Genomic DNA, 21,302 nt, shown 5'->3' with positions numbered 1-21,302 from the left:
AGTCAGCCCTTGAAAGATTTTTAAGACATAAAATTAAATGATCGCATTTGCATTTCTGAAATATCATTCTAGAGGTGATATATCCTGAGTGCAGAACAAGGAACAGGACTGTAAACAGAATGTTACATGTTTGCAGCAGTTGAGCTAGAAATGATTAGGAATTGACTTATGGAACAGGAATAAACTGAGGGTCATAGATAACAGATTTATTATGAGGCAAGATGAACAAATGCATCTTAGTAACTATGGAGGAGAGAAAAGATCAGGGATAATTTGTCAAGTTCCTTTCTTAGATAAGCTGATTACCACCAACAGAGATAGGAAGAACACATTTGGGGGAGATAGACAGGAGACAATTTCAAGTGTGTTGAGTTAAAGATGCATATCTGTAAGGCATTTAAGTAGAGATTTTTTTATAGGCATATATGTGTAGGTTGAACCTCAGGTGAAAACCATCAGGCTAATGACGTAGAGACCATCAATATATAGATTGAATCTGAAGCTTTAAGTCTAATTAAGATAGCCCATGGAGACTATAAAGAAAACAAACAGAAACATAGACTAAGGTGGGAGTGACTATAAGACCATAGAGAAGAGTAATGGGGGAGGGTGGCCGTGGCCGTGTCAGTGGCACACTTTGTGAAGAGCTCATAGCTCTATGAGCAAGGATACTCACAAGGACCCAGGTTTGAGCCTTCACTCTCCCCTGCAGGGGAGACGCTTCACAAGGTGAAGAGGTCTGCAGGTGTCTATCTTTCTATCTCCCTCCTCTATTTCTCACTGTCCTATTGAATGAAAGGGGGAGAGCAGTGGATTCATAGTGCCAGCAACAAGCCCCAGTAACTAGAAGCAAAACTAAATAATAAAAAAGAGAAGAGTAATGTAATATCTTTTCAAGAAACCTGTCTTGGAAGGGAAAGACAAACAGGAAAAAAAATGTTTCTTGGGCCACCAGGTAGCACAGTGGGTACTAACTTGGAAGTATGCAGTCCTGAGAGGGATCCCTGGTAGTGCGTATGCCAGAGCTGTGCTCTGGTCCTCTTCCTCTTTCTCCTTATCTTATATTAATACATATATACATAATTAAATAATAAAACTTTTTATTTTAAAATGCCTTAAGCTAAAATGTCTCTTAGCTTCAGTTCTTATATTTTATTAAACAGATGTACATGTTTTAATATTGAAGAAGAATTTAGTAGAAAGAGATCACAGAGTGAACCTGCAATCATTTATTTTGGAATTCTTGTTATGGTACAGGGTTAATGGACTCCACAGCCAGTGCCCACCAGCAGAGCTCTCTAACTGTTCTATGGCTGTAGAAGGAGGCAGGTAAGAGCCTTTCTCCTCTACTACTCCTACTACTACTACTACTACTACTACTAACAACTTCTTCCTCTTCTTCTTCTTCTTCTTCTTCTTCTTCTTAATTCTTCTCCTCCTCCTCCTTCTTTCTCTCTCTCTCTCTCCCTCTCCCTCTCCCTCTCCCCCCCCCTTTCTCTCTTTCTGTTTTCTTCGATAAAAGCAGGTACAAGTCCATCCTTGCTTTTCTAAGGATTGTGAATGCTTTTTTGTATTGATTAAGAATCAGATGAGGAAATATCAAAAATCCAAAGGATCCAGAGGTCAAGTAAAATTGAGAGATGGGGTGGTCCAGGCAGTGGTACAACCAGTTAAGCCTACATGTCACCATGCACAAGGACCCTGGTTCAATCCCCAGCTCCCCAACTGAAGGGGGAAGGCTTCATAAGCAAAGCAAGCCTGCAGGTGTCTGTCTTTCTCTCTCCCTCTCTATCTCTCTTTCCCTCTCAATTTCTCTCTGTCCTGTCAAATAAAATGGAAAGAAAAAAATATATGGAAAAAATGGCTACAGGGAGTGTTAGATTCATAGTGCAGGCACTGAGCCCCAGTAATAACCCTGGTGGCAATAAAAATAAAAAATGAGAGGTGGTGTCCAAGGGGCATAGGTGTATGGTTTAGGAGGTGGTGTCCAGCAATCCAGTGGACAGGCCATCAAGCACACTCTGTGATAGCACCACCACTACATTTGGGTGAGAAGTTGTGTACTTTATATAAAGTTGACAGGTTGACTCAATTCTAAAGTCTAATTTCTGGGAGATAAAACAAGTTTTTGTGACTCATTTGCTCTCTTTGTTTCTGACAAAGATAGTATGTGCTACTGCTTTTTACCCTTTGTGTACTTTTGTTTGAGGAACAAAGGAACCAGAGTTCTAAGGTATAAAGCCTGAGTTTTGTTTTTGTTTTCTTTTAATCGATGTTCTTATTTTCACAACAGCCTGAGTGGATGCCCATTATCTAGTCCCTCGCCTACAATTCCTCTCACCTACCTATCCCTTATTTCAGAGAATTGAGACAATTTAGGGGAGAGAGAAGTGATAGATTAAAGGATTCCAGTGTTGGCTAAGAATTTATTATTTACTTTATGTTTTAGAAAGCCTTTGATCTAATATAAAAATAATTTGCGAGGGGGCTGGAGGTAGTGCACCAGGTTAAGCGCACATGGCACAAAGCACAGGGACCTGTGTACGGATCCCAGTTTAAGTCCTCGGCTCCCCACCTGCACGTGGGTCACTTCACAAGCAGTGAAGCAGGTCTGCAGGTGTCTTATCTTTCTCACCCCATCTCTGTCTTCCCATCCTTTCTTGATTTCTCTCTGTCCTATCCAACAACAATAACAACAAAATGGGAAAAAATGGCCACCAGGAGCAGTGGATTTATAGTGCAGGCACTGAGCCCCAGCAATAACCCTGAAGGCAAATAATAATAATAATAATCTGCAAAAGTGCCTTACTTCTTCTTCTTCTTCTAGCGTTTGCCCTTCTTCCGTAGCCAGTCAACAGCATCAGGTTGAGCCTGATGTAAAGTTTCGAGACCTCCTTTAAATCTGGAGAGGTGGCAGTCGTTGACTATGTGGGTCATAGTCTGTCTGTAGCCGCAGGGGCAGTTCGGGTCGTCTCTGGCTCCCCAGCGATGCAGTCAACATTCTACAAATTCACACTTCAAACTACTCTCGTTTATATTCATTCTACAGTGGTTGTAGTCTTATAGCCACCTTGCAAAGAATTATTTGTAGCTACGACATTGTACACTACTAAATGCTAGGCTAAAAGGCACAGCTTTAAAACAGTGGTAAATGGATAATGCGTCTGGACCAATTACAAACCCTATCTTTTGAAATACCTCCTGCTCCAACCCAAAGTCTAGCATAGTACCATGAGATCCAGGGCTATATCAGGGGCTGTAAATTAATAGCTTCAACATCCTTATCCTGTAACCTTCCTGTCCTTTCTTGAACCTCTTCCATCCATGCATATGACTCCTCCAAAGTACAACCTAATGAAGTCAGCCAGTTAGTGTCCTTTTTATTGTGTAATATGATGGAAAACACTCTTCTCTAATCCCTACACTATGTCTGCAGCATACTTCTGAGGAATAGTTTTAGAGATTACAGGTTAATCTCCACTGTCTTCGGTACACATAAATACATTGTTGAACTTTCAAGCCCTTGGCTTCCAATAACTTATAAATTTTGAAAGTAAGGAGAAGCTCGATTCAGTATCATCGGGAAGACCCTCTGCTGCAGGGCATTGTTGGTCTACATTATAAGACAGTGACCTACCTATAGCACTGTCTTCTGAGAGCAATGACGTCTTATAGATTTTTCTAATAATTTCAAAAATATTTTAAGATTTCCTAGGCCATATATGATCATCAGTGATAAATTATATGCCAAGCTTTAGACAACTTATTTTGTTATACTTTTGTTACTAAAATCTTTGATGACTTTTGTATGACATTTTCTTTTCCTTTTTTTAAATTTTTTATTTATAAAAAGGAAACATTGACTAAAGGATAAGAGGGGTACAACTTCACACAATTCCCACCACCAGAACTTTGTATCCCGTCCCCTCCCCTGATAGCTTTCCTATTCTTTAACCCTCTGGGAGTATGGACCCAAAGTCATTGTGGGATGCAGAAGGTGGAAGGTCTGGCTTCTGTCATTGCTTCCCCACTGAACATGGGCATTGACAGGTCGATCCATACTCCCAGCCTGTCTCTCTCTTTCCCTAGTGGGGAAGGGATCTGAGGAAGCAGAGCTCCAGGACACATTGGTGGGGTTGTCATGACAGACATTTTTATGACTAGCTGCTCAATACAACTTGATGATAAACAACTTTTGATGGAGGAAGACTGAATATTGGATATCAGAAGCTGTGAAATTTCTACACGTTAGGAAATCAAAATTCTATTCACATGAAATGTTGACACAAGGTAATAATACTGATACAAATACTAATACTGGTACTGGTTATAATATGCATGGTCAACAGTGATGACTACTATCACTTGTTGAGAGCCTACTGTGTGCTGGTTGCTGTACTTAGCATTGTTATCATCATTTAATGCTTTATATTATTAGCTTCATGGAGACAGAACATGGGGATTCAAAAAGGCTAACATAAATATAATCAAACTTGTTAAAGTCCCAAAAGGAACATGTGGGGGGCATAGTCTCTTATTTTGTGTTTCTCTGGACAGACATAATGGCACGTAGTAAGTAGCAAATGCATACCCCGTATGCTCTCCCATCATCCTCCTACAATTCTAAACCACTTAAAGCGCATTATGTGCAAAAATGACATGTAACAACAACAAATATAGAAATGAAGGTATAGGGGCTGGGTGGTAGCACAGCAGGTTAAGCACACATGGCACAAAGCGTAAGGGCCCAGCTTAAGGATCTCAGTTCGAGCCCCTGACTCCCCACCTGTGGTCACTTCACAAGCAGTGAAGCAAGTCTGCAGGTGTATGTTTTTCTCTCCTCCTCTCTGTCTTCCCCTCCGCTCTCCATTTCTCTCTGTCCTATCCAGCAACAATGGCAGTAATAACAACAATAATAGTAACAACAATAAACAAGGGCAACAAAAGGGAAAAAAATAGCCTCCAGGAGCAGTGAATTCATAGTGCAAACACTGAGCCCCAGCAATAACCCTGGAGGTAAAAAAAAAAAAAAAAAAAAAGGAAGGAAGGAAGGAAGGAAGGAAGAAAGGAAGGTAGGTAGATAGGTAGGTAGGTAGGTAGGTAGGTAGATAGGTATATGGCAGCAATAGTTCCAGAATTAGATCCTTGGGCAGTTTTGTAGATGGAATTTGTCCTGTGTTAGCAAATAAGTTAATTGTTTATTTTTCTTGTTAGGGTAGACATTAGTAATCATGACAACACTTTCTTAGTAAGCCTAGATGTTGTCTTTGTGGCCTTTTCAAAACCAGATTTGACAACCATGACTAATAAATTGCAGTTGGCATGTGTTATGAAATCTGTTTCTGTCTCTGGGTTATTACTTTATACAACTAGAATATCCTCGAAGTTCAGTGATCTATACCTATAGGTCTAGCTATAGAAATAATATGTTGAGTACTCTATTCAGAATTATGAAAACTTTTAAAAAAATTTATTTATTTATTTATTCCCTTTTGTTGCCCTTGTTGTTTTATTGTTATAGTTATTATTGATGTCGTTGTTGTTGTATAGGACAGAGAGAAATGGAGAGAGGCGGGGAAGATAGAGAGGGGGAGAGAAAGATAGACACCTGCAGACCTGCTTCACTGATTGTGAAGCTACTCCCCTGCAGGTGGGGAGCCAGGGGCTCGAACCAGGATCCGTACACCGGTCCTTACTTTGCGCCACCTGTGCTTAACCCACTGCACTACCGCCCAACTCCCAGAGAACTTTTATTTTTTATTTATTTATTTATTTTATTTTACCAGAGCATTGCTTAACTCTGGCTTATGGTGGTGCTAGGGACTGAACTGAGATCTCAGAGCCTCAGTCAAGAAATCATTTTGCTTAACCATTATACCAGCACCCTAGCCTGATGAGAGTTTTTAAAACACTTATTTTATTAGTAATTTAATTTGTTCTACAAAGTCATAAGATTTCAGGGGTCTGGCTTCACTCTTATGTATGTGCTCCCCCTGCCCTCTGGTAACCACCGTAGTTTTCACAGTGTTGAAGAGTTTTGTTACTATTCTTTTACAAACTCATTTGCTTTAGTTATATTTCACAAATGAGTGAAGCCATCTGGCAGCTGTCTTTCATCTCTTTACTTATCTCATTTTATATAATCTCTACCCGTTCCATCCACTTCCTTTATGGGAGATTTTTTTAAATAATATACCATTCCTACTATGTATCTATGTAACTCCTAGAGTTCAAATACATATATGCATAAATACTTACATAATACTTCATAATTAACTTTGAATGTCAATTCTTAATACTTTTACCAGCTATCAACATTCTTATTAGAAACATGTAGTCTTAAAAAATTGTTAAGAAATAGAGACATGCTAAAAGTAAAATCTAATAAGAAGTGGTCCTTGATCTCAGTTTCCCACCATAAAAATTCAGATTGTTTGGAACAAAAATATATCTCCCATAAGCATAAAATTATTATAATACATAAGGCATGGTTATATTATTTGTGACTTTATAGCTTTTTGAATAAAATTACACTTTAGATTTTTTAAAGAATAGCAAAAATTTTTTCATTATTAACTTGAGTTCGACTTGAATATTGGGCCTAATTGTAGAGATGATGATGTTTTGTTTTGATTTTGGTTTTATTTGTTATTGGATAGAGACAGAGATAAATTGACAAGGGAGGGTGAGCTAGAGAGTGAAAGAGACAGAGGGACACATATACCCCCACTTCACCACTCATGAAGTTTTCCCCCTGCAGGTGGGGGTCTGGGCTTGAACTTGTGTTCTTGTGCACTGCAATGTGTACTTTTAACCAAGTGCAACATCGTCTGGCCCTAATGTTTTTTTCTTTTTTAAATGCAATTAAACAAAAAAATTCCTTTAAACGATAGGTAAGTAGAGCAGGAGAGACAGCATAGTGGTTATGAAAAGAGACTCTAATGCCTGAGACTGTGAGGTCCCAGGTTCAATCCTCAGTAATACCATAAGCCAGAGCTGAGCAGTGCCCTAGTCTTTCTCTCTGACTCTTTCTCTCTCATTTAAATAAAATAAATAAAATGTTTTTTATAGAGAGAAACAGTTTGCTTCTAAAGGAAACAAGAGGAGAGGTAGGTATTGTGTCTAATAGGTAATTTATTTCCTTTATTTGGTATTAATGTTTTACAGTCAATAGTAAATGCAGTAGTTTGTACATGCATAACATTTCTCAGTTTTCCACATAATAATACAGCCCCCACTAGATCCCCTCATCCTTTTCTGGGACCTGTTATATGTGGAATGAGGTGGCATAGGGTTAAGGTTTCACATGCAACTACAGCCAAATTAAAATATTACTTATCTTACAGTTTTAACTGTTTTTGCATAAATTTCTCATCTAATGATTTCTGCAGCTCACTTCACACTATTGAGTTAATCTGTAAAATTACCTATTAGATGGTGTATTGCACCAAAGTAACAGACTCTGGGGTGGATAAGTAATATTAAAATTTGGCTATAGTTGCATATGAAACCTTAACCCTATGCTGCCTCATTCCACATATAACTTTTCTTTCACTCTGAAACTTGTAAAGACAGATGTAAGCAGACATTTTCACAATGCAATGAGTAAGTTAAATAAAAAGCATGTGCATTGGGAGATTGACCGTTAATGACATCAACAAGCACTTACATTTATATTTAAAAATACAATATGAATCAGACACACAGACCAAATTTCTATAGAGAATAGTCAAGTGTAACCCATCATTTATTTAATAAATTCCCTTAATACTTTCAATGTTGTGCTAAATCTACAGGAAGCAAAATATGTATATATATGTAAGATACAGTGCCTACTATCAGGAAGTTTTAACTTACTCTTATAAAAATTATTTTATCATATGGATTTTTCTCAAGGCAGTAATTCAACTGAAGCAAAAAGGTACATGTTCTGAGTTTGCATTATCATCTATAATAAAAGAATATTGTTAGCAATCTAAGAGTCTAACTTCTGAGAGTTAATGAATTAAGATTAATATATAGATTATACTCTAATTTGAACAGCAATCATGAAAAAATATGGAATATATTTATAAAATGTTGAGATAAATCTATATAAAACTGAATGGACCCTATATGTACAGTTCAGTTTTGTGTGTGTTGTGGAGATATATATATTCTATGACCATGCCACTCTGAACACACCCGAGCTCATCTGGTATACATAGAGAGTGAGAGGAAAGAAGTTATGTTAGCATAATGGGGTAGAAGAGCATTGTAAGTGTATTATAATTTCATATTAAGACATGATCTTCTGGGGCCAGATGGTGATGAAGCAAGTAGAGCATATGTGTTGCTATGTGCAAAGAGCAGGACTCAAACACCAGGTTTTCACATTCTTCATGAGCAATGAAGCAATGCTGCGAGTATCTCTCTGTCTCTGCCTTTCTGCCTCCCCACTCCCTCCCTCATCAAAAATCAGAAAGGAGGAAAGAAGGAGCTTTGGGGTCTTGGTGAATGATGGTGAAAAGAACCTAGGGTGAATAACTGAGTATCTTGCAGATACCTGTTATGGGAGATGACAGGTTCTCCCTCTGTGTCGCCAGCTGTATCGCAAACCATTAAACCCCTCCCAATAAAGTGTGGGAAAAAGTCAGAAAGAAAAAATGACCACCAGAAGCAGTGGAAATGTACAGGAATCAAACCACAGCCATAACCCTGATGGCAAAAAGAAAGACAAGATCTTTCTTACCACTCGTTTTTCTCAAAGTATAGCCCTCTGAATAATTTTAACAGATTTATCATTCTTCTATTTACACAATAGATATAAAAAATGGAAATTTTTTAGGATAAAAACCTAACTTTTATTGGCAGTGTTAATACCAATTACTAACTTATCTAAAAACTTTCTAAACTAAAAGACTAGTTCTGTTGTGAACTCTAAAGAGTATAGTAGAATAAAGACATTGTGTCTCTGTTTTACAGATCTGACTGATGTTGACTCTTCACATAGGGCAAACAAGCGGCCCTACATGTGTCACTCACTGCAGAAGCCCCTTTTTTGAGTTTACATATTTAAATGTGTTGGGGCTATATATTTACTACACTTTAAACTATATCATTGCATAGACTCCAGTCCTTGCTCTGATTTAAATTGGCCATAAATTATGCCTGAAATTTACTAATACTACCTTTTCCGTTTCTGGGAAAAGTAGTAGACCTTTGACATTCTGTTCTCCAAAATGTACGTATTAAAAATCTAAGCTGCAGGTTTTACTGTAAGGACATTACTCAGGTGGGCATCTCCCACTAATCACCAAATAGCAGAAATTTCTGTATGCTCAGCAAATAGCAGACTGAATTTATCATCGTACCTGGTTGATAAGAAAGGGCATTTATTGTTTAGCAGGTAATATTGCACAGAATCCACGTGAGGGTGGTGGTACCCAAGCCTCAGAGCTAGACAAATAGCAGCATTTTTCAACTTGGTTAAGATAAGGTGAAAGAAAAGTTATTGCATCGTGCCTGTGAACAATGAGGGGACACTGACCTTACTAAATCAACTGCCAGTGCAGTTGTATAAAGGCCAAAGAGTAACTAGGTTACTAAAGATGTGCAGAGGAAAAGGGAATTAGAGTATTGTGACACTGTGGGAGAAAATAGCGGATGCTTTTCAAATGAGAAATAGACCATTTAGTATTTAGTCTATAGAGTGTCCTTGCACGACCTTTCTATACTAAGGACATAAAATTAGCAAACTGCATTTTCACTCTCCAGTTATATGAAATTGTGAAGTCTCAAGAGTTATTCTCTCAGGAGAGAGAAGTGGAAGAAGTCTATCTCTGTGTAATAGAATGACATAAGAACGTGAAAGAAAAGTCACTTAAACACATTATTTTTTTCCATTTCACCAAGTTATTTGACAGTCAAAAATATTAGCATCACATTGTTTAAGGCAGGACATCTATTTTTCTAATGTGTGTTTTATTTGCGTGGGTAAACATTAAATATACCCTCTTTATTTTGATATTTAAAGTTGGTACAGAGTTACTCCAAAGTATGGTCCAAAGAAACTAGTCAAATAACTTAGAAAACTAATGCATAAGCTATTCTGAACCTTCATAGATAGTCATACAACACACTAGAATAATGAAGACTTTAAAATACTATAATTGAAACCCCTATTTAACTCTGTGAGCTGTGGAGACATTTATCGTTTCATATTTTCAAATGAAATTCTATTTGTTTGATAATGCTGACTAATAGCAATACCTCTAGAAAATAAAGACTAGAGCAACAATTAAGAATACTTACTGTGGGAGAGATAGCATAATAGTTATGCAAAGAGGCTTTCCTGCCTGAGGCACTGAAGTCCCAGGTTCAGTCCCCACTACCACCATAAGCCAGAGCTGAGCAATAAAACAATAATCACTAGAAGCCAGGTGGTAGTACACTTGGCTGACTGCGCCCATAACCCAGTACAAGGACCTGAGTTCACACCCCCTTTGCCCTGCCTGCAGGGGGAAGCATCACAGTGTTGATGCTTCTATCTGTCTCTTTCCCTCTCAATCTCTCTCACTCTATACAATAAAATAATAAATTATTACTCGTGGATATATGATAGCTTTTCAACCCTGGGATATGACTAACCTTTATGAAGGTTAAAATCATGAATCATTCTGATATCAGATTGAAACATCCTACCATCAAATGGCATTACAGTTTATACTGCAGAAGTGTGTGGCTTAACAGATCCAAAATAGGAAATATGACAACAGAGCTGTATAATGATTGAAAAAAGCAAAGCACTTTTCTTACCAAATACTTCTAAAAACCATTCAAAATATTTCTCGCATTAACTTTCATATATTTCTGTAATAATAACATCCAAATGTATTGCCATAATGTATTAAATATACAATTCTGAATTGTGTTTATTATTTTAAGGTTAGCTTTTATTCTGCTTGACTTTATTGTGTATCTGATACTGTGTGTATATGTATATATGGGCATATATGCATGTGTGTGTGTATGTAACATCACCTAATTCTGCAAAAGAATATTTATTTTATAAATATTTATTTGTTATTTAAATGTCATTTAGTAACATTATATTAAAATCACAAAAATACCACCAGTTAGAATGCCATCAGTATCAGATCTTAGAAACAAAAATGCTAATTTCTGTACCATTTACTTTAAGACCCATCAATGCTAGATATTTTTTTATTTTAATAAGTGATTTAGTAATTATTTACAAAATTATGAGACAAAAGTGTATAATTCCACACTGTTGCCACCTCCAGAGTTCTGTGCCCCCATTCCTTCCATTGGAAACTGCAGTAGTTCTCCTAAAATTGCAGATATGAATTGACTATTATTTCTATAACTGTATTTATATACATTTACCCATTTTTTTCTTTTTTTAATTTTTTATTTCTTTATTGGGAGTTTATGGTTTACAGACAACATTGAAATATAATAGCTTGTACCTGCATAACATTTCCACATAACAATACAACCCCCACTAGGTCCTCCTCTGCCATCATGTTCCAGGACCTGAACCTTCCCCACCAACCCCAGAGTCTTTCACTTTGGTGCAGTACACCAAGCCCATTTTTTTCCTATGGCTCTGCCTTCTCTTCCTTTGTAAGTCATGCCTACACCCATCACTACTTCCAAATGTCCTACCTTTTTCCTCTTCTCTCTGAGTCCTGGTGAAGGTGGAGTTCAGGGCCCTCTGGTCATCTTCCCCCTATTATTTCTTTCTTGCTGGAGTATGGACCAAAATTCTTTTTGGGATGCAGAAGGTGGGAGTTCTGACTTCTGTAATTGCTTCTCTGATGAACATGGGTGTTGGCAGTTCAATCCGTACCTCCAGCCTGTTTCTATCTTTCACTAGTGGGGTAGGGCTCAAAAAGAAAATACAATGTATCCCAGAGAAGACATAAAAAAAGAAATTAGAAAGATAAAAGTTTTCTTCATATCTATCAAATGTAAAACCTAGTAGTAAAAATCAGAAGGAAGTAAGAAAGCGGAGGATGGAGGGAGAGACTTGTTCATATAAAATGACTGATCTGAATGTGATGGAAAATATACAGACTTTTTTTTTGGAAAATGGGTAAAGAAAATATCATATGTACTAAGAGTGGAAAGAGAATTGAGCACTAGTTGCTTATTCTGACTTTTAAATGACCCTCATGGAATTTTTCCCCTTGTAGAATGCCAGAGTCCCCTGGTGAAGTTCCTGAGTATCCTTTGTTTGTCACAGTTGGTGACTGGCTGGATTCTATAAAGATGGGGCAATATAAGAGTAACTTCGTGGCGTCAGGGTTTACAACATTTGACCTGATTTCAAGAATGAGCATTGAGTAAGTTATCTTCAAGTTATTATTCATTTAGATGCTCTGCTTGGGTAAGTTATAAATTCAAATACTGTATCAAGGACACAGTGGTTAAACTATTTTTTCTTAACTAGTATGACATTTTCATATCTTTTCTCATCATATTTAACTATCATGTAAATTGTACATTTTTAATAAATTGTACATTTTTAATAACTACTATTAGTTAAGTAGTTATTTTAAAACTGATTATTTTAAAACAATGCTTTCTAAAATGCATTGTTCATACCTTGGAATCATGTTAACATAGTTTTACATTGGTCAATACTTAGGACTCACATGTAATACTCCTTGATAATCAATTGCTATCACTTTCATTTTCTCTCCTTTCTTTCTCTCCCTTCTTCTACTCTTTCTCTCACCCTCTCTCTGTCTAAATAAAAAAAAAAAATTAAACTGAGTGAGGGCAGAGGAGATGGCCTAATGGTTATGCAAACAGACTCTTGTGCCTGAGACTTTGAGGTCCCAGGTTCAATCCTCAGCACCACCACAAGCCAAAGCTGAGAAGAGCTTTAGGAAAAAAAGGGGGGGGTGGGTAAAGAAGAGGGAAGCTTTTCAGCAGTCTGACATATGCCAGAGGTCCTGACTTAATTCTCTGATACCATATGTTATTTTTCTTGATTTCAACTTGTACTGAGAGTTGGGCGGTAGTGCAGCGCGTTAAGCACAGGTGGCGCAAAGCATAAGGATCTGCGTAAGGATCCCAGTTCCAATCCCCAGCTCCCCACCTTCAGGGGAGTCGCTTCACAGGAAGTGAAGCAGGTCTGCAGGTATCTTTCTCTCCCCCTCTCTGTCTTCCCCTCCTCTCTCCATTTCTCTCTGTCCTATCCAACAACGATGGCATCAATAACTACAGAAATAAAACAACAAGAGCAACAAAAGGGAATCAATATATAAATATTTTTAAAGAAAAAAACAATACTAAAACTTGAAGTGACCTATATGAAATTTCCATTATTTTAAAATAATAACAATTTCATGTGAGTTGTAATTTTTTTGAAGATACTGAAAGTTCATGAGACTTCAAATGGAGTTCACATTACACCTTGATCCTACATAGTGATTGTTTAATGCTACTGAAATTTTATGTAATAACCTAATTAATATCATCTTTAGAACTGTTAAATGTCTGAACATTTCAAGATGCCAGAATTGGATGGGTTTTTTTATAACCTTAAAGTTGAGGCGAATTTAATACAGCCCATGATAACAGGAAGAATGAAAAAGAATAAATCCTTGATATTGATTTATATTTGCATGTTCTCATTTTTCCAACCACAAGACTCTTAGGCAACTCAAAGCAAATCAGACACTGCGCATGCATATTTGCCATATCTAAATGTTAACTTCCTTCTCTCATACTTGCCAAATCTAAATGTTCATTATATTTCTCTCTCCTTTTCTCTCTCTTTCTCTCTCTCAGTGACATTAGAAGAATTGGAGTTATACTCATTGGGCACCAGAGACGAATAGTCAGCAGTATACAGACTTTACGTTTACACATGGTGCACATACAGGAGAAGGGGTTTCATGTATGAAAGTACTACAAGCACCTTTGTTTTGTGCCTCGACATTTCTAAACTGATCCATTCTACTTATCGGCTCTTCTGATTCTCCAAACATCACTTCACAAGCTGCAGCCTCCTGTCCTTCAGAAATATGGGCACACACTTTTTGTTTATGCTTCTGGCCTGGATTTAAAAACCATGCTTTATAACTCCTCTCTGAATAACATGCAAAAAAAAAAAAATCCCTTACACGCTGCAGATTTACACTGCACAATGGTAAAGAACTTAGCATGGGTGTGTGACTTTGTATAGCAGTTTGGGGGGAAGTGATCACAGGCTTAATCTAAAGGAATTTTCCCAGGTGTGGCTTCCTTAATGGTGTTTTTAGTGTTTAATGGTAAATGAAAAAGTAGTTGACCTTTTTGTCATGCTTTGTGATCAATTATCTTTTAATTAACATAAAACATTTATTTTTAGATGATTACATTCAACTACATGGGTCATGTCATTGCTTTATAAAGGCTTAACTATTGATGGCTGATGTTAGAATTATTTGCAGAAATGATCGATTATTTCTTATAGAGAGTTCTTGTTGGGAATGTACATGGGGAAAAGAAGGTTATTGAAATGGGAAAAATATATTGTGCTTTTAAATTTTGTAAGGCTGAGTTTGACTATTTTTAAAATCATTGCTATAGCATCCTACATATTTTCTAGTATGTGGTATTTTAGAGACTCTTCCCCTCTTAGTTCTACTAACTGTGTTTCTCTGCTTCCTTACAAATGACCAAAAGTGAGTGCATTTCTCTAATGTCTGTCAAAGGGTGAAACCCTGAGTATTCCATTGGATTATCTTCACAAATTTACAAAAGTAATTGTCACACCAGTGAGAAAATTGGTTGTTCTTAGCAGAATTACTTTGAATAAAGCATCAACTATCTTCCTTAGATCTACTTTAAAAATCAATCAGTTTAAACAGGTTTTTACAATGGCTAAATGACAGCCCATGAAAGTAAATGTATTACACTACCTGCTATTGGAGCATTTTGTATGTTTAAATTTCTTGTGTTTTGTTCCCAAATATACATTACATGAACATGCTAGAGCTGGTTTCCAAACCTTCCAAGAGGAAAAAAAAAAAAAAAGGGAACCATATCCTCCCTCCAAAGAGGTTCTACAATACACTGATGTGAGCACAGCTAACTTGTGTTAACAAGCTCAGAAGCTGCAAGGAAGAAAAGTGAATGTTATTTTTCTGTAAATTAAGCCGAATCAGCTTTCCAAAATCTTGTGAACAGATTCTGAGGTTCTGTTATGATATCAGCTGCTCCTTGTGGTACTAAAAACATGACTATACTATATCGGGGAGCAGTAGGGGAAATGTGTCAAGAGAGGGGAAGAAGATTGCCTAAAGACTCTGATTCTATTGACTGATTGTCACATTTCACCTCAGAAATAACAGTGCCCTATCCACACTTTTAAATTCCTCATGAATCACATCTTTTTTGATAGTAGCTTTCTTATAATTAGAAGGATCTCGGTTGTTCTTTTACTCCTGATTTTAAGACTAGTTGATTGTTCCGGAAGATTGACTTATCTCCTAATATTTGCCTATGTCAATCTACACTTAGTTTTTCTCATGTCAAAAAATAGAGAGAGTTTGAAGGAAATGTTTTTAAAATATTCCTTAAAGTATACTAAAGATGAAAAATTGGGGAATCCATCACTTTCAAAACAAGTGTGCCAGAAATTAGCTAGCAGTGCTTTCTAGCCATCACCTGCATGGTCATGCATCGCTCATAGACTACCTGCAGTTTGCTTGGTACATTTACACAAATTTGGATACATTTAGAAGAAATAGAGAATTTCCATATTTATCTGTCTTCAAATATATATTCAATAAGAACAGATTTAGAACAGATTAAATTTATTAATCATAAATATTTATTTTTGTAATACAACAAAAAAGGTATTTAGAAAAATAAAGAGTAGAATAAGTGTGGTCTTCCATAGGACTCTACTAGCAACATCTCTATGCTTTGATGAAACATATTCTATAAAATATTTAAACTCCCGGGTTGGGGAGATAGCATAATGGTTATGCAAATGGCTTTCATGCCAGAGGCTCTGAGATCCCAGATTCAATCCCCAACACCACCACAAGTGAGAGCTGAGCAGAGCTCTGGCAAAAGACAAAACAAAACACCAAGTATATATTTCAGCTTCTATTGGATGGATATTCAGCCTTTGTAAAATCAAAGTTCTCTGCTAAGATTTAAAAAACAAAGTCCAGTGATCCTATTTTGCATCTGATATATGTCTTCTTCCCGAACAGCTTTTGTTAATATTTTAAAACTGCCCTTTTACTTTGTCTGTTACACCAAAATCTTATAAACTTTATTCTAAACTGCTTTTATATTTTTCAGACCTGTGATCGTGATAATTACATGCAACTTTTAAATGCATCATGCTCAAAACAAGGCTGAGCTATAAGTACATGATTAAACAGAAAAGCTAAAATATGAAGATTTCTATTTCTTTACTTTTTACCAATTCATGAGCCTCACGGTCCCATAAGTACTATGATAGCCAGAAGTCCTAACAGTTAAATTGACAGATTCATTTGGAAACTTCATGACAGATTTTGAGTTTTAGTAGTACACATATTCAGTACACGTATTAACATTACTTAATATGCATAGGCATAGAACTTAATTATAGAAAGCAAATGAGTAATATATATAAATGACAAACCTTTAGTTCATTGTATTATTTGACAACTAAAATATTCATATTTATTCATGTAAATGCTTTGCTTTAAATTTCCTAAATGATACTACTGATGAACTTTTTAAATTTAAAAAAGTAGACAGCTGAAGAAGTCATTTTCATCTTATTTTCTAGGTGGTCAATTTCTAGTCAATAGCCAACTCACTATCTCATTGTATAAGACATTTTCAGAAAAAAATATATAAACAATACATAATCAAGAAGAAAGATTAGGTATGTAAACCATTAAGCTAAAAAAGCAATCAGAAATGCAAACCTCTTGGCTTATGTAGAATCAAGAATTACAGTTTCATCTCTTAGCTGTTGACAAATAAGTTCTACACATCATAATGAGAATTGATTTATCTTTCTTCACGATGTATCATGCTCTAAAACCCATCAAAAATTATCATCTAAATGAAAATCTTTCAATACAACTAACTCAGCCCATATATGTAAAGCAAACACAAATCCAGGTCTTCAACAGCAAAATCTTTGCAGGTCTTCTGAAGAGATAGTGAATAATGGATCAGATTATCAGTCTCCCAACCACATATCCTAAAATCAATCAATCAATAAAAGTGTTTTTACTGTTGTTGCTGAGTTTCTATTCTATAAAGCAGTCACTTATATCAAAATTTCACCAGTGAAATTTTTTCTCTTCCTTTACTAAAATTTATAAGATTTCTTTTCTCAGTCTTCTGTATTTGCCCTTCTTTATTCCTGCATCCTACTTTTTTCTCAGCTTCTGCCATTAATTCCACTCTTTGTTCCCATCAGCAAAAGAAAGGTGGTGAGGGAAAGCTTCACAAGCAGTGAAGCAATGATGCAGGAGTCTCTTCCTCTCTCTCTCTCCTATCTCCCTTCTCCTTCTGCTAGTCCTCTCTTTATAAAAAAAGAAAGGAAAAACTATGCATGGGTGAGGGTGGGGAAATAGTGGGTTCCAGGAGCAGTGGATTCATTATGCAGCCACTAAACCCTAGCAATAACCCTGGTAGTCATTTTTTTTAAGTGGGGTGGGGGAGGGGGGGAGGGAGGGAAGAGGGAGAAAAGTCTAAGAGGAGAAAAATATTTCAAAAGTCATACTTTAATATTTTGAAACACAAACAGGGACATAAAAAGAATACTTAAACAGGAACATTTGCACTCACAAAAAAATATATATGAGTTCTAATTATTGGCAAGTACAGGGAGAAAGCCTGGGACTTCTTGCATTCAAGTCCCGTGTGCAATCTTGTCCCATTTTCAGCAAGTTGTCAACCTTTTAAAAACTTTAAGAAAAGCATTATAAACTTTATTAAGTTAATTAACAAATTCCTATGAGGTATCTCTTATGTACATATAATTGTATAGCAAAAATTATCTTGATTATGCTGTCCTGATCTTTTAAAAATATTTTATTTATTATTGGGTAGAAATAAAAAAAAATTGAGATGAGAGGAGGAGATAGAGAAGGAGAGAAATGTTCTCTAAGACCACAAATCTGCATTTGTATGCTATGTTTGGAGTCTTGAATTGCCTTCATATTAAGTTTTCTGAACTTAGACTCTGACAGTTTGCCCAAATATACTTCCATGGTCTACTTAAAAGAGTCTCTTAACTATCCTTGCAGTTAGCTATTTCCATAATGTAGAAATACATGACTAAGATAAATCAAACCATGTCCAGTGTAAACTGGATTTGCAATTAAGAAATTAATATTTTATATCTCAAATTTTCATAGAATTCTTCCAATTACTACATACTTCCTCTCATAGCGGACTTTCACACTAGTTGAATTTTCTGAGACAATCTGTCTTAATATTTATCATTCCCAGATGTCACAGACTTTTATTACACAGAAGACTTTTCAGTTCATGCATTCACTCATTACCTAAAAGGTACCTCCAATTAGAAAACATCAAGCATGTTCTAAAATCAGTTCTGGAATAAACACTTAGCCAAGCTGTTCATGGTATTGGCATATGTAATAATTAGTATGAATGTGCAATGGCTGTATAAAATTCTTTCAAGCTTAATACATTTCATAAGGGAGAGAGATTATTATGCTTAACTAAGTCTAACTTACTACTTTTTTATTTTTTACCGGAGCACTGCTCAGCTCTGATTTTTGGTGGTGTGGGGTATTGAACCTGGGATTCTGGAGACTCAGGCATGAAGTTCTCTTTGCATAAACATTATGCTATCTACCCCTAGCCTAGATCTAATTTATTACTAAATGCAATAGAGACAAAAACTTTATACTGCATAAGAATAAATGCCCATTTTTATACTAGTCCCTTAAAAAAAAACAAGTACTGGAGTAATTTCAAAGATTTTTTAATATATAGTAACCTAGAGGTAGTATAATGGATAAAACATAGAACACTGAACATTCAATCCTGAGGTCATGTCTTCAGTCCTTGCCCTCATGTGCTAGTGTGATGCTATGATCCTCTCTCTTTCATCCCTCTTTCTCATAAACAAATAAGTCTCTTTTTAAAAGTCTTTATTACTTATTTTTATTAGTGATTTAATGATGATTTGGGGATAAGAGGAGGATAAAAAGTTTTTACGTTATAAGGGGATGTGATATGTTAAAAAAAAATAGATCCAAAAGACACAGGTTATCATAAAGTAGTTTTAACAAAGTCTCTTTCTACTAATTAGTAGCTGAGTCTAATATCAAATAAGTAATGGATCTATGTAAAGTATATCTTAATTAAAAGACAGATTCTCTACTCTTAATTCAACAATTTTTGTTTGACATTTTTGTTTTTATGATTTTAGAGTAGATTTGAAAGTTGTTGATTCAAAACCACTGTATTTTATAATTAACCAATAAAAAATACTTTTTAATTACCAAGAGTAACAAAAAACAAACTTCATCTCTAAAGAATGTGGCAAATAGAAAGATTTATATATCTCTTAATGATACCAACTTACCTATTGCCACCATTTTATTATGATTTTTCACTTCCTCATTAAAAGCAAACAAGACTCTTGAATTTGCATAATGGTTCATCAGAGTAATATATCCCTAGCTCATTAAAATAAGTTTTGTTTGCTTCATTTAAAGGGAATATCTGAAAGTTGAATTTCACTCCCCTTACATATACCTAACATACTCCTAAGAATGATAGAGCCATTAAAGAAAGACTACCTGACAAATGAGAAAGAAAGATAGCTCTTAAATGTAATACAAAGATGTAGTTTCTATTTTCAGTTAGAAAATAAAGTACAAAATAAAAACACAATATCCCAGGAGTTATAAATTAAGTTCTATCCTCATCCAATTTCTCCAGAATTTGTAATCTCTAACTGGCTTTAATTTATGTCAAACTCACTTTTGGCTGACATAATAAGTTACCAATGCAAACAGTAAATCAGAACAATCAAGATATGATTTTCTTGATTGTTAAAAAATGATAAAAATATACTTCAGGATTCCTATTTAATTAGCATAATGAATCTCTGTCTGATGATCCCTCACTGAATGGAGAATTATATTCCAAAATAACATTATTATAAATAAGGACATGAGAATTCTTGTTTTTCACAAATCTCATTCCAATATTACATTTGTACATTATTAACTTTAAAGACAGATGTCCATGGTTTCATGAGTTAAATGAATTTCATGACAAATAATATTGATGTGAACATTTCTATACCAGTTTTACCACTTTTGTCAATCATCAAATTTAGAACATTCCATCCTCAACATACTTACTTTCTTAAATGATAAACACAGAGAGAGAGAGAGAGAGAGAGAGAGAAGAGAGAGAAAAGAGAGAGGAGACAGAGAGAGAAGAGAGAGAGAGAGAGAGAGAGAGAGAGAGGGAGAGGGAGAAGGAGAGAAAGAGAGAGAGATCCCAAAATGCTGCTCAGCTGTGTTTTATGGAAATACCAGGGACTTAACCTGGGACCTATGGGGTCTCAGGCATGGAAGTCTAGTGTACAGACTAAAGAGTTATCTCTCTGGTGATCTTAAAGTATCCTTAATTTATCTCTTCTAAAAAGACAAAATACTATTTAATTTTTTTATTATTTTTATTTATTTATTGGCTAGAGATAGCTAGAAATCAAAAGGGAAGGGGGTTGATAGGGAGAGAGACAGAGAGACATCTGCAGCCCTGCTTCACCACTCACAAAGCTTTCCCCCTGCAGGTGGGGACCGGGGGCTCAAACCCGGCTCCTTGCACATTGTAGCATGTGCACTCAACTGGCCCCTATTTAACTCTTTGAAATCATGGTAGATAAATAACATTGAATTATAAATATTGGTAAACAACACACTTTTAAAACTAATTTTTAATCACTTTATTAGGAGAAATAATAACTTACAAGACAATTGACACATCAGTCCAGTTTTCCATCTCCCCATGATCCATGTCCACATACCACTCCCACCAGCAACTGAAGTTTTCCTCCACACTGAATATGTGGTTGAAATTGGATGCAAATAATACAACAGTGGAGCAGAGGTTCATTTCATGAATTGTCTCCGTTCTTGCTTCTTTGGGCACTTTTCCACAGATGTGGATTGCCAAACAAAATTATGAGGGAGGGAAGCAATGTGTAGAAAGAAAATGTCCTTGAGGCGTTCCCACATCTCTACCTTTCATAGCTTTAGTATACTCAGGAAAAGAATGACCGTCTT

General features: G+C 35.9%; 1 protein-coding gene across 3 annotated transcripts in view; it reads left to right on the top strand.

The window, feature by feature from the left end:
• The window catches only part of EPHA6 (EPH receptor A6), an 818,416-nt gene extending 802,944 nt beyond the window's left edge, over nucleotides 1–15,472 (top strand). For all 3 annotated transcript variants that reach the window (XM_060172097.1, XM_060172096.1, XM_060172098.1), the window contains 3 exons: nucleotides 1,258–1,329; nucleotides 12,201–12,350; nucleotides 13,807–15,472. In XM_060172097.1, the coding sequence (XP_060028080.1) occupies nucleotides 1,258–1,329; nucleotides 12,201–12,350; nucleotides 13,807–13,921 (337 nt within the window). In that variant the 3' untranslated portion in view covers nucleotides 13,922–15,472. The remainder of the gene's footprint in view (nucleotides 1–1,257; nucleotides 1,330–12,200; nucleotides 12,351–13,806) is intronic.
• The last annotated feature ends 5,830 nt before the right edge of the window (nucleotides 15,473–21,302 follow it).

Source organism: Erinaceus europaeus, chromosome 14 (assembly GCF_950295315.1).
Source record: "Erinaceus europaeus chromosome 14, mEriEur2.1, whole genome shotgun sequence".
Taxonomy (NCBI): domain Eukaryota; kingdom Metazoa; phylum Chordata; class Mammalia; order Eulipotyphla; family Erinaceidae; genus Erinaceus; species Erinaceus europaeus.
Note: the sequence above shows the minus strand (reverse complement) of the source record. Positions and strands in the feature narration are given on the sequence as shown.